The 13,046-nt window shown below is 56.0% G+C and overlaps 3 protein-coding genes across 3 annotated transcripts; 1 reads left to right on the top strand and 2 right to left on the bottom strand.

Annotated features, from left to right (window-relative positions):
* Positions 1 to 207: 207 nt before the first annotated feature.
* On the bottom strand, positions 208 to 486 carry LOC128901118 (scale keratin-like; the record flags this gene model as incomplete). The annotated part of the gene is made up of 1 exon (XM_054182923.1): positions 208 to 486. A coding segment is annotated over exon 1 (279 nt), but the record flags the coding sequence as incomplete, so codon positions are not given.
* Positions 487 to 5,427: 4,941 nt separating this feature from the next.
* LOC128901038 (scale keratin-like) lies at positions 5,428 to 5,706 on the bottom strand (the record flags this gene model as incomplete). The annotated part of the gene is made up of 1 exon (XM_054182783.1): positions 5,428 to 5,706. A coding segment is annotated over exon 1 (279 nt), but the record flags the coding sequence as incomplete, so codon positions are not given.
* Positions 5,707 to 12,680: 6,974 nt separating this feature from the next.
* On the top strand, positions 12,681 to 13,046 carry LOC128901106 (scale keratin-like). The gene has a single exon (XM_054182906.1). It carries the CDS (start codon positions 12,681 to 12,683, stop codon positions 13,044 to 13,046), a length of 366 nt encoding a protein of 121 aa, XP_054038881.1.

The following is a 13,046-nucleotide window of genomic DNA, read 5'->3' as shown; positions in this document are numbered from 1 at the left end:
ATGTGGGCACGGGCCAGAGCAAGGCAGAGTGGTGTCATGGAGAGCGGGGCAGGAGAGGAGAAAGGAGAGGGGGCGTGAAGCGGAGGTGGCCCAGAGGCTCTGGGGTCTTTGGGGCTGGGTCTAGCAGGGCCCACAGGTGTCCCAGAGCTTCTTGGTGTAGCGGGGCAAGACGCAAGGGCTGCAGGCAGGAGCAGCGTAGGGTCTGCCAAAGGTGCAGAGGCCTCCCGAGCCCTGGGTGGCGCCGGCACCGTAGAGGCCCCCCAGCCCCAGGGAGCCCCCAAAGGCGGGTGCTCCGGAGGAGCCCACCACGGCTTGCTGGGGGAAGGAGCTGAGGATGGGGCCGGGGAAGGTGACCACCACCGGGGGCGGCTGGATGAAGGCCGAGGAGTCGGGGCACTGGCGGGCGCACAGCTCGTTGCAGCTCTCAGCGATGGGCTGAGGGACGGCGACGCTGGTTTTTGGTGGGCACAGGTCGTAGCAAGACATCGTTGCTGTGAGAGAGCTGAGCCTGAAAGACACGGCCGCAAGGAGAGATGTCGTGAGCGAGGGGGAGATGCCCCATCCAAGCAGTGCCCTCTTCCCAGAGCTGCCCCGCAGCTGGAGGGGACAGAGCCACCGCCTTGCCCACACCGCCCGCCGCTTGCCCTTTGCCCAGCCAGCCCTACTCAGTGCCCTGCTCTCCGCACCCCTCGCCTTGCCCTCTCTGCGTGCACAGAGGGCACGCAAGGCCTCCCCAAGAGCCTGTGCAGGGCCCGGCTGTGGGTGCTGCAGCCACGGGGCTCCTTCCTCCTCCTGCCGCGGCTCAGCGTGCCCTGGCCATCCAAGGCTGCTGCCAGCACGGCCGCTGCCGTCAGGGCTCTCCTGGCCAGGGAGGCCCCACGCCGGCCCCTGCCAGAGGAGGCACAGACCCACAGGCACCACCTACCCTTTTCCTGAGCAGAGCGAGGCAGGAGCACTGGATGCCAGCGCTCGGCCAGGCCAGCGCTTTTATGCTGCTCCAGCGAGCGTGGGGAGGAGCTGGCCACGCCGGGGGCACGTGGCCCGTGGCAACCAAGCCCCTGCCTCCTCCCTGCGTGGCACGGGGCTGTTTTGCTGACGCCGTTTCCTCAGCAGCCCCAACCCGCTCTATCAGCCCCTGCAATTACCCCGCTCGCACACTTGCCAGCTGCCACCTCATGGGCCAAATGAGCCCCGCTGTCTTTTCATTATCTGGCTGCGTAAGAGGGCACGCAGCGTGACAAAGGCTGACTGCAGGCGCCCTGCGTGCCATAGCTCTTCCCCAAGGGCTTGCTCTCGGGGCGGACCCAGGCCTTCTTTGCAGTGCCGCAGGGAAGTCCGGGCTCGTGGTGCTGGCCAAGAAGGCAGCCTTGCAAAGGCCTCCCGCATGCCAGCGCCCACATGACGTACACTGTGTGGCTATTATCTGCCGAGGCGCGAGGTTACGAAATGCCAAAGGAAAGGCACTCCTCTCGGACACTGCCTGCTCAGCACGATGCATCACTCGCCAGTCCAACGGAGCCGGCCTCCATGCGCCTGCAGGCCCTGGCCATGGACCTGTGCAAGCCTGGGGGAGAAAGACCCCTCGTGCTCTTCCCGGAGGTACATGGTGCAAGGAGCACAGACACCCACCTGGACCCACAGGGCGCAGGCTCCTGCCAGCCCTGCCCCAGCCTTGTAAAGCCCTCTCAAGTGTCCCCGCAAGCCCATTGCTGGGAGATGGTGCTGGTCAGGGGCTGTCCCTGGCGTGCTCTTGACATGGGAGCTCCGTCTGCTGGCGCGACCACAGCAGCCCCCGGCTGGGCTGGCCCCGCTGGCACTCGCGGCTCTCCTGCCAGCAGAGCCTGGCTGCGGGCACAGGGCACAGCTGTCTTTGGAGGGCAGAGCACGAGGCAGGCAGCGAGGAGCTGCAGGAGCAGGGCCCTCTCCTGTTGTGCGCGCCCCTGGCAGGGAGATGCCTGCTCTCATTTAGTCCATGGAGCAGAAAGGGGAGGAAAGCCTGGGAAGCGGCATGTGCTGGTGTGGCGAGGGGATGCTGACTCAGGGAGGGGCAGAAGGACAGCCCCATCTTCCTCAGCAGCAGGGAGTGCCGCCTCTGCAGATTGGCCCACGTGGTGCTGAGCAATGGCGGGGCCACTATAAAAGCTCTCCCTCTGCCACGCTCTCCCAACCACTGCTCTGGCTGCCTTCTCCTCGAGGAACAGGGTAAGTCCGCGAGCGCTTCTCCTCCTGGACCCCTGCAAGGACCTGGGTTCTTTTGTCTTGGGCGCTCCCCTCTGCTGCTCTCTCACCATCTCTGCCCTCTTGCAGAGCACCATCTCATCCCGCACAAAGATGTCTTGCTACGACCTGTGCCCACCAAAAACCAGCGTCGCCGTCCCTCAGCCCATCGCTGAGAGCTGCAACGAGCTGTGCGCCCGCCAGTGCCCCGACTCCTCGGCCTTCATCCAGCCGCCCCCGGTCGTGGTCACCTTCCCCGGCCCCATCCTCAGCTCCTTCCCCCAGCAAGCCGTGGTGGGCTCCTCCGGAGCACCCGCCTTTGGGGGCTCCCTGGGGCTGGGGGGCCTCTACGGTGCCGGCGCCACCCAGGGCTCGGGAGGCCTCTGCACCTTTGGCAGACCCTACGCTGCTCCTGCCTGCAGCCCTTGCGTCTTGCCCCGCTACACCAAGAAGCTCTGGGACACCTGTGGGCCCTGCTAGACGCAGCCCAGACCCGGGCGCTGCCCCCAGCCCAAACGCCAACGCCACAACCAGCCATGCAGGGCTGAGCTGGAGGGCACGGGGCACTCGCCGTGCCGCACACCCTTGGCCCTTCCCTGGCCTCTTCTCCTGCCCTTGCCTCCCAGCTCTCGCTCAGGGAAGGAGCTGGACCCAAAAGGCTCTGCGGGGCTGATGGGCCAAGTCCTCAACATCTGGAATGCTGCACCAAGGAGCCATCTGGAGCGAGAAGCCATGCCCTGCAGAAGGTTCCTCTGCCTGCTGCTACACGTGGCATCCAGCCTCTCTGGGTCGGGTCTTGCCCACCGTCTCTCTGTCGCTCTCTCCTGCCCCTCTGGGCACAATAAAGGTTTCCTGCATGCAAGTCACGTCTCCCTCCCTCCTTGTCGCAAGTTGGGAAGACCGCCGGTGCGGGGGCCAAGCAGCAGTGGGAGGGCAAATGCTGTTCCTGAGCTTCCCAGGCTGGGAGAGGGTGGGCGGTTTGGGGAGAGGGAGGCTGGAGGCAGCAGGCAGGGGAGAGAGAGCCTTTTGGTGGGGCTTGCAGGATGTGGGGAAAGGGCAGAGGGCAGGAGAGGGGCTGGCAGTGCTTCCTTGCCTGGCCTTCTCCGCCCAGGAGTGGCACCAGCTCTGCCGGGTCCCGCTGCTCTGCAGAAGCAAGGCAGAAGCTCTGGGCACCCGCACAGAGGAGGCTGGACGAGAGCCAGCGTTCAAGCCAAGGCTTGGGAAATGGCCGTCAACGCTGGAGAGCAGCGTGTCAGGAAAGGCCCTGGAGGACACCAAGGTGAGCATGAGTTGGCAAGGTGGCTTGGGGCCAAGGCAGCCAGCGGTGTGTTGGGCTGCATGTGGAGGAGTGTGGTCAGCACGTGAGGGAGGGGATCCTTGCCCTCCTCTCAGCGCTGGCCAGGCCAAATCTGTGGTGCTGTGTGGAGCGCTGGGCTCCCCAGCACAGGAGAGATGTGGGGCTACTGGAGAGAGCGCAGCAAAGGGCCACGCAGGTGATGCAGGGACAGGGAGCAGGTCTCTTGTGGGGAGAGCCTGAGAGAGCTGGGACTGTTCCTCTTGGTGCTGAGGAGGCTCCAGGGGTGGGAGGGGTCTCTTCGAGGTGCACACGTGCCTGAAGGGAAGGCGTGAAGAAGATGGAGGCAGGCTCTTTTCAGAGGTGTCCAGTGCCAGGACAAGAGGCAACGGGCACCAGCTGAAACGCAGGAGGTTCCACCTCCAAATCCCAAACCACTCTTTGCACTGTGAGGGTGAGCGAGCAGCGGCAGCGGCTGACCTGGGAGGTTGCGGGGGTCTCCATCCTTGCACGTTTGCCAAAGTCTTCTGGCGATGGTCCCGGGCAGCTGGCTCTGGGCGACACTGCTGGAGGCGGCAGCAGGACAAGATGCCCTGCAAAGGCTCCTGCCACAATAATCAGGCTGTGATTTCTGTGATTTTTTTTTGTCTGGGCCAGAGAGCTGACCAGCATGGAGTGTGTTGGTGTGTTGTGGCTGTGAGAAGGTGATGAGGAAGTGGAAGGGGAAAGAGAAGGTGAAGGAGCAAAGGGCAAGGAGAGAGGAAGGAGAATCCGAGGGCAAAGGAATAGAAAGAAGTAGAAGCGGAGGAAGAAGAAGAAGGAACGAAAGGGGAAGAAAAGAGGAAAGGGAATGGGAAGGTGATAGGGAAGAGGAAGGGGTAGCGGGAGCCTCCCCTTTGCTTTTCCTCCCAGGGCCTTTAGCAGACCTCGGGCAACACAAAGAGGTTGGAGCCATGGCAGGAATTGCTCCTGGCAGGCTCCCGGCCCCTGGGGCAGCCGCACTCAGGCGCAGGGAGGCTGGAGGTCTGCAAACGCCCCAGGGCTGTCTGTGGAAGAGAACGGAGGAGCATGGAGCGTTTTCAGTCTGTGCAGGAGTTGAGAAAGGGAAGGAGGAGGTGGAAGGGGAGAAGGAAGGGTCAGAAGAAGCGGGAAGGGAACCAAAGGGAACCAAAGGGAACGGGGTAGTAAAGAGGAAAAGAAATATTGCCCTTTGCTTTTTGTCATAGGGCATTTGGCAGAGTCGTAGAGACACAAAGGGGCTGGAGCCATGGCGGGAATTGCTCCTGGCTCAGGCGCAGGGAGGCTGTAGGTCTGCAAACGCCCTGGAGCTGCATGTCCTGCAGGACGGGAGCAGCCTGTGTTCAGGCAGGGCCCTTGGAGCGTGTGTGGCCAGAGATGGCAGGGCTGGGGGCTGTCCCCAAAGGCAGCTGGGCCTGGCTCTGCTGGGGCTGAGAGACTGCCCTGGCCCGGCTGGCGGGGAGCACGGGCAGGGCGAGGAGGCCCTGCAGCCCACCCTGGGCCTTGAGAGGGAAAACGCAGAGGCAGGGGTTGGAGGCAGGCTTGTTTTATTGAACGGAGAAAGACACGGAAGGCAGAGGCAGGCGGGTTGTCCCCCCAGGCTTCAAGAGAGCTGCTCCTTCAGGCTTCTGGCAGGCGGTGGTCGTTGCAGAGACAAGCAAGTGCCCGGTGGGACGCTGGTGGAGTTGTGCATGTGGGCACGGGCCAGAGCAAGGCAGAGTGGTGTCATGGAGAGCGGGGCAGGAGAGGAGAAAGGAGAGGGGGCGTGAAGCGGAGGTGGCCCAGAGGCTCTGGGGTCTTTGGGGCTGGGTCTAGCAGGGCCCACAGGTGTCCCAGAGCTTCTTGGTGTAGCGGGGCAAGACGCAAGGGCTGCAGGCAGGAGCAGCGTAGGGTCTGCCAAAGGTGCAGAGGCCTCCCGAGCCCTGGGTGGCGCCGGCACCGTAGAGGCCCCCCAGCCCCAGGGAGCCCCCAAAGGCGGGTGCTCCGGAGGAGCCCACCACGGCTTGCTGGGGGAAGGAGCTGAGGATGGGGCCGGGGAAGGTGACCACCACCGGGGGCGGCTGGATGAAGGCCGAGGAGTCGGGGCACTGGCGGGCGCACAGCTCGTTGCAGCTCTCAGCGATGGGCTGAGGGACGGCGACGCTGGTTTTTGGTGGGCACAGGTCGTAGCAAGACATCGTTGCTGTGAGAGAGCTGAGCCTGAAAGACACGGCCGCAAGGAGAGATGTCGTGAGCGAGGGGGAGATGCCCCATCCAAGCAGTGCCCTCTTCCCAGAGCTGCCCCGCAGCTGGAGGGGACAGAGCCACCACCTTGCCCACACCGCCCGCCGCTTGCCCTTTGCCCAGCCAGCCCTACTCAGTGCCCTGCTCTCCGCACCCCTCGCCTTGCCCTCTCTGCGTGCACAGAGGGCACGCAAGGCCTCCCCAAGAGCCTGTGCAGGGCCCGGCTGTGGGTGCTGCAGCCACGGGGCTCCTTCCTCCTCCTGCCGCGGCTCAGCGTGCCCTGGCCATCCAAGGCTGCTGCCAGCACGGCCGCTGCCGTCAGGGCTCTCCTGGCCAGGGAGGCCCCACGCCGGCCCCTGCCAGAGGAGGCACAGACCCACAGGCACCACCTACCCTTTTCCTGAGCAGAGCGAGGCAGGAGCACTGGATGCCAGCGCTCGGCCAGGCCAGCGCTTTTATGCTGCTCCAGCGAGCGTGGGGAGGAGCTGGCCACGCCGGGGGCACGTGGCCCGTGGCAACCAAGCCCCTGCCTCCTCCCTGCGTGGCACGGGGCTGTTTTGCTGACGCCGTTTCCTCAGCAGCCCCAACCCGCTCTATCAGCCCCTGCAATTACCCCGCTCGCACACTTGCCAGCTGCCACCTCATGGGCCAAATGAGCCCCGCTGTCTTTTCATTATCTGGCTGCGTAAGAGGGCACGCAGCGTGACAAAGGCTGACTGCAGGCGCCCTGCGTGCCATAGCTCTTCCCCAAGGGCTTGCTCTCGGGGCGGACCCAGGCCTTCTTTGCAGTGCCACAGGGAAGTCCGGGCTCGTGGTGCTGGCCAAGAAGGCAGCCTTGCAAAGGCCTCCCGCATGCCAGCGCCCACATGACGTACACTGTGTGGCTATTATCTGCCGAGGCGCGAGGTTACGAAATGCCAAAGGAAAGGCACTCCTCTCGGACACTGCCTGCTCAGCACGATGCATCACTCGCCAGTCCAACGGAGCCGGCCTCCATGCGCCTGCAGGCCCTGGCCATGGACCTGTGCAAGCCTGGGGGAGAAAGACCCCTCGTGCTCTTCCCGGAGGTACATGGTGCAAGGAGCACAGACACCCACCTGGACCCACAGGGCGCAGGCTCCTGCCAGCCCTGCCCCAGCCTTGTAAAGCCCTCTCAAGTGTCCCCGCAAGCCCATTGCTGGGAGATGGTGCTGGTCAGGGGCTGTCCCTGGCGTGCTCTTGACATGGGAGCTCCGTCTGCTGGCGCGACCACAGCAGCCCCCGGCTGGGCTGGCCCCGCTGGCACTCGCGGCTCTCCTGCCAGCAGAGCCTGGCTGCGGGCACAGGGCACAGCTATCTTTGGAGGGCAGAGCACGAGGCAGGCAGCGAGGAGCTGCAGGAGCAGGGCCCTCTCCTGTTGTGCGCGCCCCCGGCAGGGAGATGCCTGCTCTCATTTAGTCCATGGAGCAGAAAGGGGAGGAAAGCCTGGGAAGCGGCATGTGCTGGTGTGGCGAGGGGATGCTGACTCAGGGAGGGGCAGAAGGACAGCCCCATCTTCCTCAGCAGCAGGGAGTGCCGCCTCTGCAGATTGGCCCACGTGGTGCTGAGCAATGGCGGGGCCACTATAAAAGCTCTCCCTCTGCCACGCTCTCCCAACCACTGCTCTGGCTGCCTTCTCCTCGAGGAACAGGGTAAGTCCGCGAGCGCTTCTCCTCCTGGACCCCTGCAAGGACCTGGGTTCTTTTGTCTTGGGCGCTCCCCTCTGCTGCTCTCTCACCATCTCTGCCCTCTTGCAGAGCACCATCTCATCCCGCACAAAGATGTCTTGCTACGACCTGTGCCCACCAAAAACCAGCGTCGCCGTCCCTCAGCCCATCGCTGAGAGCTGCAACGAGCTGTGCGCCCGCCAGTGCCCCGACTCCTCGGCCTTCATCCAGCCGCCCCCGGTCGTGGTCACCTTCCCCGGCCCCATCCTCAGCTCCTTCCCCCAGCAAGCCGTGGTGGGCTCCTCCGGAGCACCCGCCTTTGGGGGCTCCCTGGGGCTGGGGGGCCTCTACGGTGCCGGCGCCACCCAGGGCTCGGGAGGCCTCTGCACCTTTGGCAGACCCTACGCTGCTCCTGCCTGCAGCCCTTGCGTCTTGCCCCGCTACACCAAGAAGCTCTGGGACACCTGTGGGCCCTGCTAGATGTAACCTGCGATACATCATATCTGTCAGGAATGGAGAATCTTCAAAGAAGCTAATCATCCACAGTTTTGGCGTTTTAATGTTTTACTTTCTATGTTGTCTTCCGTATAATGCTGTTTTGTTTGGGTTTTTATATTTTACATTTTTAGGTTTCTTTCACTCTTTCATTTTCTCTATTTTTTAAATTGTTAACGTCATGTAAAATATTCTATTTATTTAGCTATGTTTGATGTTTCATCTTGATAGCTGTATGTGTACAATGTTACCTTCAGTTTTTCATTTCTTGTTTTTCCTCTTGTCTTCCTATTGTTTTTTGGTAGACTCTGATTTATTCAATTTATTTTTCCAATAAATCTTTTATGCATCAAACTTTTAGTGTGTTTTTTTTGATCTCTTTTTTATTTCAAACATTGTTGAGGATTCACCTGACTTTATTCCTCTTCATATCACCGATGACATTCTGCTCTACTGCCATAGTCCTTACTTTATCTTTTATTTTAATAATGTATTACATTGCCTCCTGTTATATTTTCTACTATTATTCATTTTGAGTAGCACTTATCATTCATGGCCAGTTCAGTATGCATATTAGTTGGAGAGAGCAGCAGAGTTAAAAATTATAAACACCTGTTTCCATCCTGGATATATTTTTTCCCTCAAGTTTTTTCTTTAACTTCATAAATTATTTCCTGCACCTCCATCCCCTAAGTTTTTCCTGCTTAGTTGATGTTCATTAACATATAGTTGATGAGAAGCTCAACATGATCCAGCAACATGCACTGGCAGCCCAGAACCCCCCGCAGCCTGGGCTGCATCCCCAGCAGCGTGGGCAGGGGGGCGAGGGGGGGATTCTGCCCCTCTGCTCTGCTTGGGGGAGACCAGCACAGGAGAGACATGGAGCTGCTGGAGCAGGGCCAGAGGAAGGCCCAGAGATGCTGGGAGGGCTGGAGCCCCTCTGCTGGGAGGACAAGCTGAGAGAGCTGGGGGGCGGTCAGCCTGGAGAAGAGAAGGCTCCGGGGAGACACTGGAGCCCCTTCCAGTCCCTAAAGGGGTTCCAGGAAAGCTGGGGAGGGACTCTGGAGCAGGGAGGGGAGCCATGGGACGATGGGGAATGGTTTTCCACTGAAAGAGGGGAGATTGAGATGAGATGAGATGAGATGAGATGAGATGAGATGAGATGAGATGAGATGAGATGAGATGAGATGAGATGTGAGGAAGGAATTCTTGGCTGTGAGGGGGGTGAACCCCTGGCCCAGGTTGCCCAGAGAAGCTGTGGCTGCCCCATCCCTGGAGGGGTTCAAGGCCAGGTTGGACAGGGCTTGGAGCGACCTGGGCTGGTAGGAGGTGTCCCTGCCCAGGGCGGGGGGGTTGGAAGGAGATGATCTTTAAGGTCCCTTCCAACTCTAACCCTTCTATGATTCTATTACTCTATGATAGGATTATCAATGTATTTTCAAATACACAGTGAATTTTCACTGGTTGATGCCGTTACTGTTATGGTACAAAACCTTTGTTTCCTTATCTTCCAGGAAAATACATTCTACGTTCTCTCCTATGATAAATTTTGTCACACTTCCTTTAGTTTTAAAGGTACTTTGAGACACTAATAGATATCCAGACCAGTCAAATACTCCTCTCTCTCATTTAAAGTGGAGAAATTGTGATTAATTTTGTACATATCACCTTTCAGCTGTTTTAATTTCCTCTCTTTAACATCCAGCTTTTCAGTTTCACCCTTTCTGGTTGCTTAAAGTTCTAGAGAGACACTGGAAAGAATAATAAGTTTTTATCACAGTCCACCAGGCTCCTGCTAAAGACAGATGTAGCCACTCTGTGAAAGGAGCAGACTATCCTGGATGACACAAAAGGGAAAGCAGGGCAGGGACAGAGGTGGCCAGCCTCAGCAGCTATGACCCACCCTCTGATTAGCAGAGTGACACGACTGACAGTGTCTCCCTGTTTAGACTAATATTATTACTCACCATTGGGACAGGCAAGTCACATTATAACAACACAACAGCAGGCATAAATCATTAGTCAGTGTTTCTAAAGTGCTTTGATATCCTTTGTTTCCAAGTCGTTGAGAAAATCTGCAATAAGCACTTTTTTTCCCACGGGAACCCCCAAAAGACATTTTGTAATTCGGCTAGCATTTAAATCACAATGTTATTAAATACAAAGTCAGGCTAGCAACTGGAGAGAGGAAATCAAGGACTTTGATGTGGGGAGGGTTTGTTGCCCCCAGACAGAGTAATGAGGCACAACTTGCTCTGACTTGCAGACTTTGCTGTAAAATGTAAATCTAGGCAAAGAAGTCACCCCCAAGCTGGGAGATGCGGATTGCAGGAATTCACTTTCTATGCCTGGAGAGTGTCTTTTGTCTTCCCTTGCAATGAACACAGGGCAGTTTTTGTTGGGGAAACAGCCACTTCAGCCAGCTGTTGTTTCCACTCACCTCCCCAGCCACAACTCCTCCCAAATTGCAACAATACTTGTCACATTAAAAAAAAAAAAAAAATCCAACCCAGAAACCTAAACATAATTCTTTTATCACCTGAACAGAAAAAGAAAACATTGGGGTGAAGCTGTATCACAACAAAAACATTCAGCTTAGTCACTGCAGGATTAAGACCAGATATTTCAACTCTGGGGGTGTTCTCAGTGATGACAAAGAGAAGGGTCTGTAAAATGCCTTGGATGTGGGTAAAAACCTAAAAGTTGGAATAAAAGATACTGACTGTCCTCTTAAATAGCACAGAAAAAAGGTAAATAATCACTAATGTATGTAGATTTTTTTCTGGAATGTATAGTTTTGAATAACGACATATTTTCACCTGATATACAGCAAGTGTGACATCTTATACTAACAGAGGATTTGATCAATAACGTTGAAAGAATGTTTAATGAAAGAAAAGAAGAGCTACATTAACACTGACCCATGACTTCCAATGGCACAAATCACAATCTAATTAAAATAATGGCATGCACCACCTTGTTTCCTGCACATTAAAGCAAATGGGATTGTGTAACACCTAAGCGTTTAAATCACTCACGCATTTTCATTCATTAACACAACACCAGACATTAGCTGGGTTGAACACCAACTAATGAATGTTTCTGATATCACTACAAAGCACTTTTTTCTCCAGAAGCCTCAGAACATACTTGATAAGAGTTAACACCCACAACAACTAACAAAAAACCTTTATCTGCTTCTTTGGTTTTTCCTCAAAATTGTTACCTGTTTTGGTGGATCATGGGCAGAGGTGGGACTTCATACATTTCTGGATGGTGGTTTCTTTGACTTCCAACTCAAATCACCGTCAGCAGAACCATGGGCCCCTTAAAGCTCAATTTCAATTTCCACTTAAACTCTTTTAGTGAAACAAAATTATTTTTACGTAGGACTGAGGTGCCACTCAAAGGACTGTTCCTCTCAATGGGAAGCTGCTGGGGAATTGTCATGTGTATTGTATGATCTTGGCTCATATTCATGACCACTTGAATTCCATCTTAGGTCAAGAAGGTCTGTTTAAATTGGGTATGGAAAAGACAAATTCCTGGGTACTCCTAGGATAAGATGCACTCTGTCTGCAATTAATTTACCAGATAAATTTAAATGGCTGTTAAGGAAAAATGTACATGTCAGCCAAAGATGAGTCTTACAAAATCTCTGAGCAGACGAGCTTATGACAACTTTGTAAAGGGAGAAGTAACGTGTGGAGTCAGCTTAATGCACCTGGTATATAATGACACCAGGAATTACACTAGCCAATTAAGACCCAAGATTAAAGAAATAAGGATGGTGTAACATGGACATCACACGCGGTGATAATTTGAGTAAAATCATAATCACGATAAAGACAAAACTTTCATCACTCAAAGCTGTTAAGTTCTGTTAGTCAGCCAAATACAACCCCCAGCACCAAGCAAGTTTCAAATCCCATAGGAATGCTGAGAAACTCTATATAACTCCAGCCCACGAGTTCATCCAGACACTTCTTTTGGCTCATTCGCCTCGCTGAGCTTAGTGAGTATGGTTTTTAATTTATTTCTAGATACTTAATTGGAATTTATATCACAGTAGATAAATAAGATTCCTATAGGTATGCTCGTATTTTGAACAGCATTAGATTGCTTCTGTCTATAACTACTGTTAGTGAGAGCAGTGAGAAATGCAGGAGTTGGGAGACCAGGTTCAAGTGCAGAAAGTCTGAGAAATTGAGTATTCTAAGCCAATTAGAAGCTTAAAAATCGCAGATGAAAATACTCTTCTTTCAAATAATTATTTTAATTTTTTATAACATTTAAGATAAATATAAAAGATAGCCAACTTTTCAATGGCATTCTGGGAGACATAAATAAACCATCCTATTTCAAGCAAAGCCACATCTAACTTGGGTCTCTTTCCCCACTTTGGGGAATTCTGTGGTAGAGGTCATAAGGTTCTTACATTGTTCATCAGGATGTGTGCTTGCAGGAAATGTAAGACAGATCTGTGCAAGGAAAGAAGAAAGATTCATCTGTAGGGTCTGCTCTTTCTTGGGGTGGACTTTATACAGCCCAAAAAATTGGATTCAGGTGCTCAGCTAGTGTCAATCAAGCTGATGAAGGCTGCACGTAAACCAAACGCTCTAGCAAAGGAAATTGCAACACGGCTATTTCACTCGTACCAGCATTATGAATTTTCTCTCATAAAACTTCTGCTTTTTGTTTTAGTCTTTTCCATCTCTCAGTTGCAAACCGATCTCCACCCCTGCAAGATGTCTTGCTACGACCTGTGCCCACCAAAAACCAGCGTCGCCGTCCCTCAGCCCATTGCTGAGAGCTGCAACGAGCTGTGCGCCCGCCAGTGCCCCGACTCCTCGGCCTTCATCCAGCCGCCCCCGGTGGTGGTCACCTTCCCCGGCCCCATCCTCAGCTCCTTCCCCCAGCAAGCCGTGGTGGGCTCCTCCGGAGCACCCGCCTTTGGGGGCTCCCTGGGGCTGGGGGGCCTCTACGGTGCCGGCGCCACCCAGGGCTCGGGAGGCCTCTGCACCTTTGGCAGACCCTACGCTGCTCCTGCCTGCAGCCCTTGCGTCTTGCCCCGCTACACCAAGAAGCTCTGGGACACCTGTGGGCCCTGCTAG

The sequence above is a fragment of the Rissa tridactyla genome, chromosome 23 (genome assembly GCF_028500815.1).
Source record: "Rissa tridactyla isolate bRisTri1 chromosome 23, bRisTri1.patW.cur.20221130, whole genome shotgun sequence".
NCBI lineage: Eukaryota > Metazoa > Chordata > Aves > Charadriiformes > Laridae > Rissa > Rissa tridactyla.
Note: the sequence above shows the minus strand (reverse complement) of the source record. Positions and strands in the feature narration are given on the sequence as shown.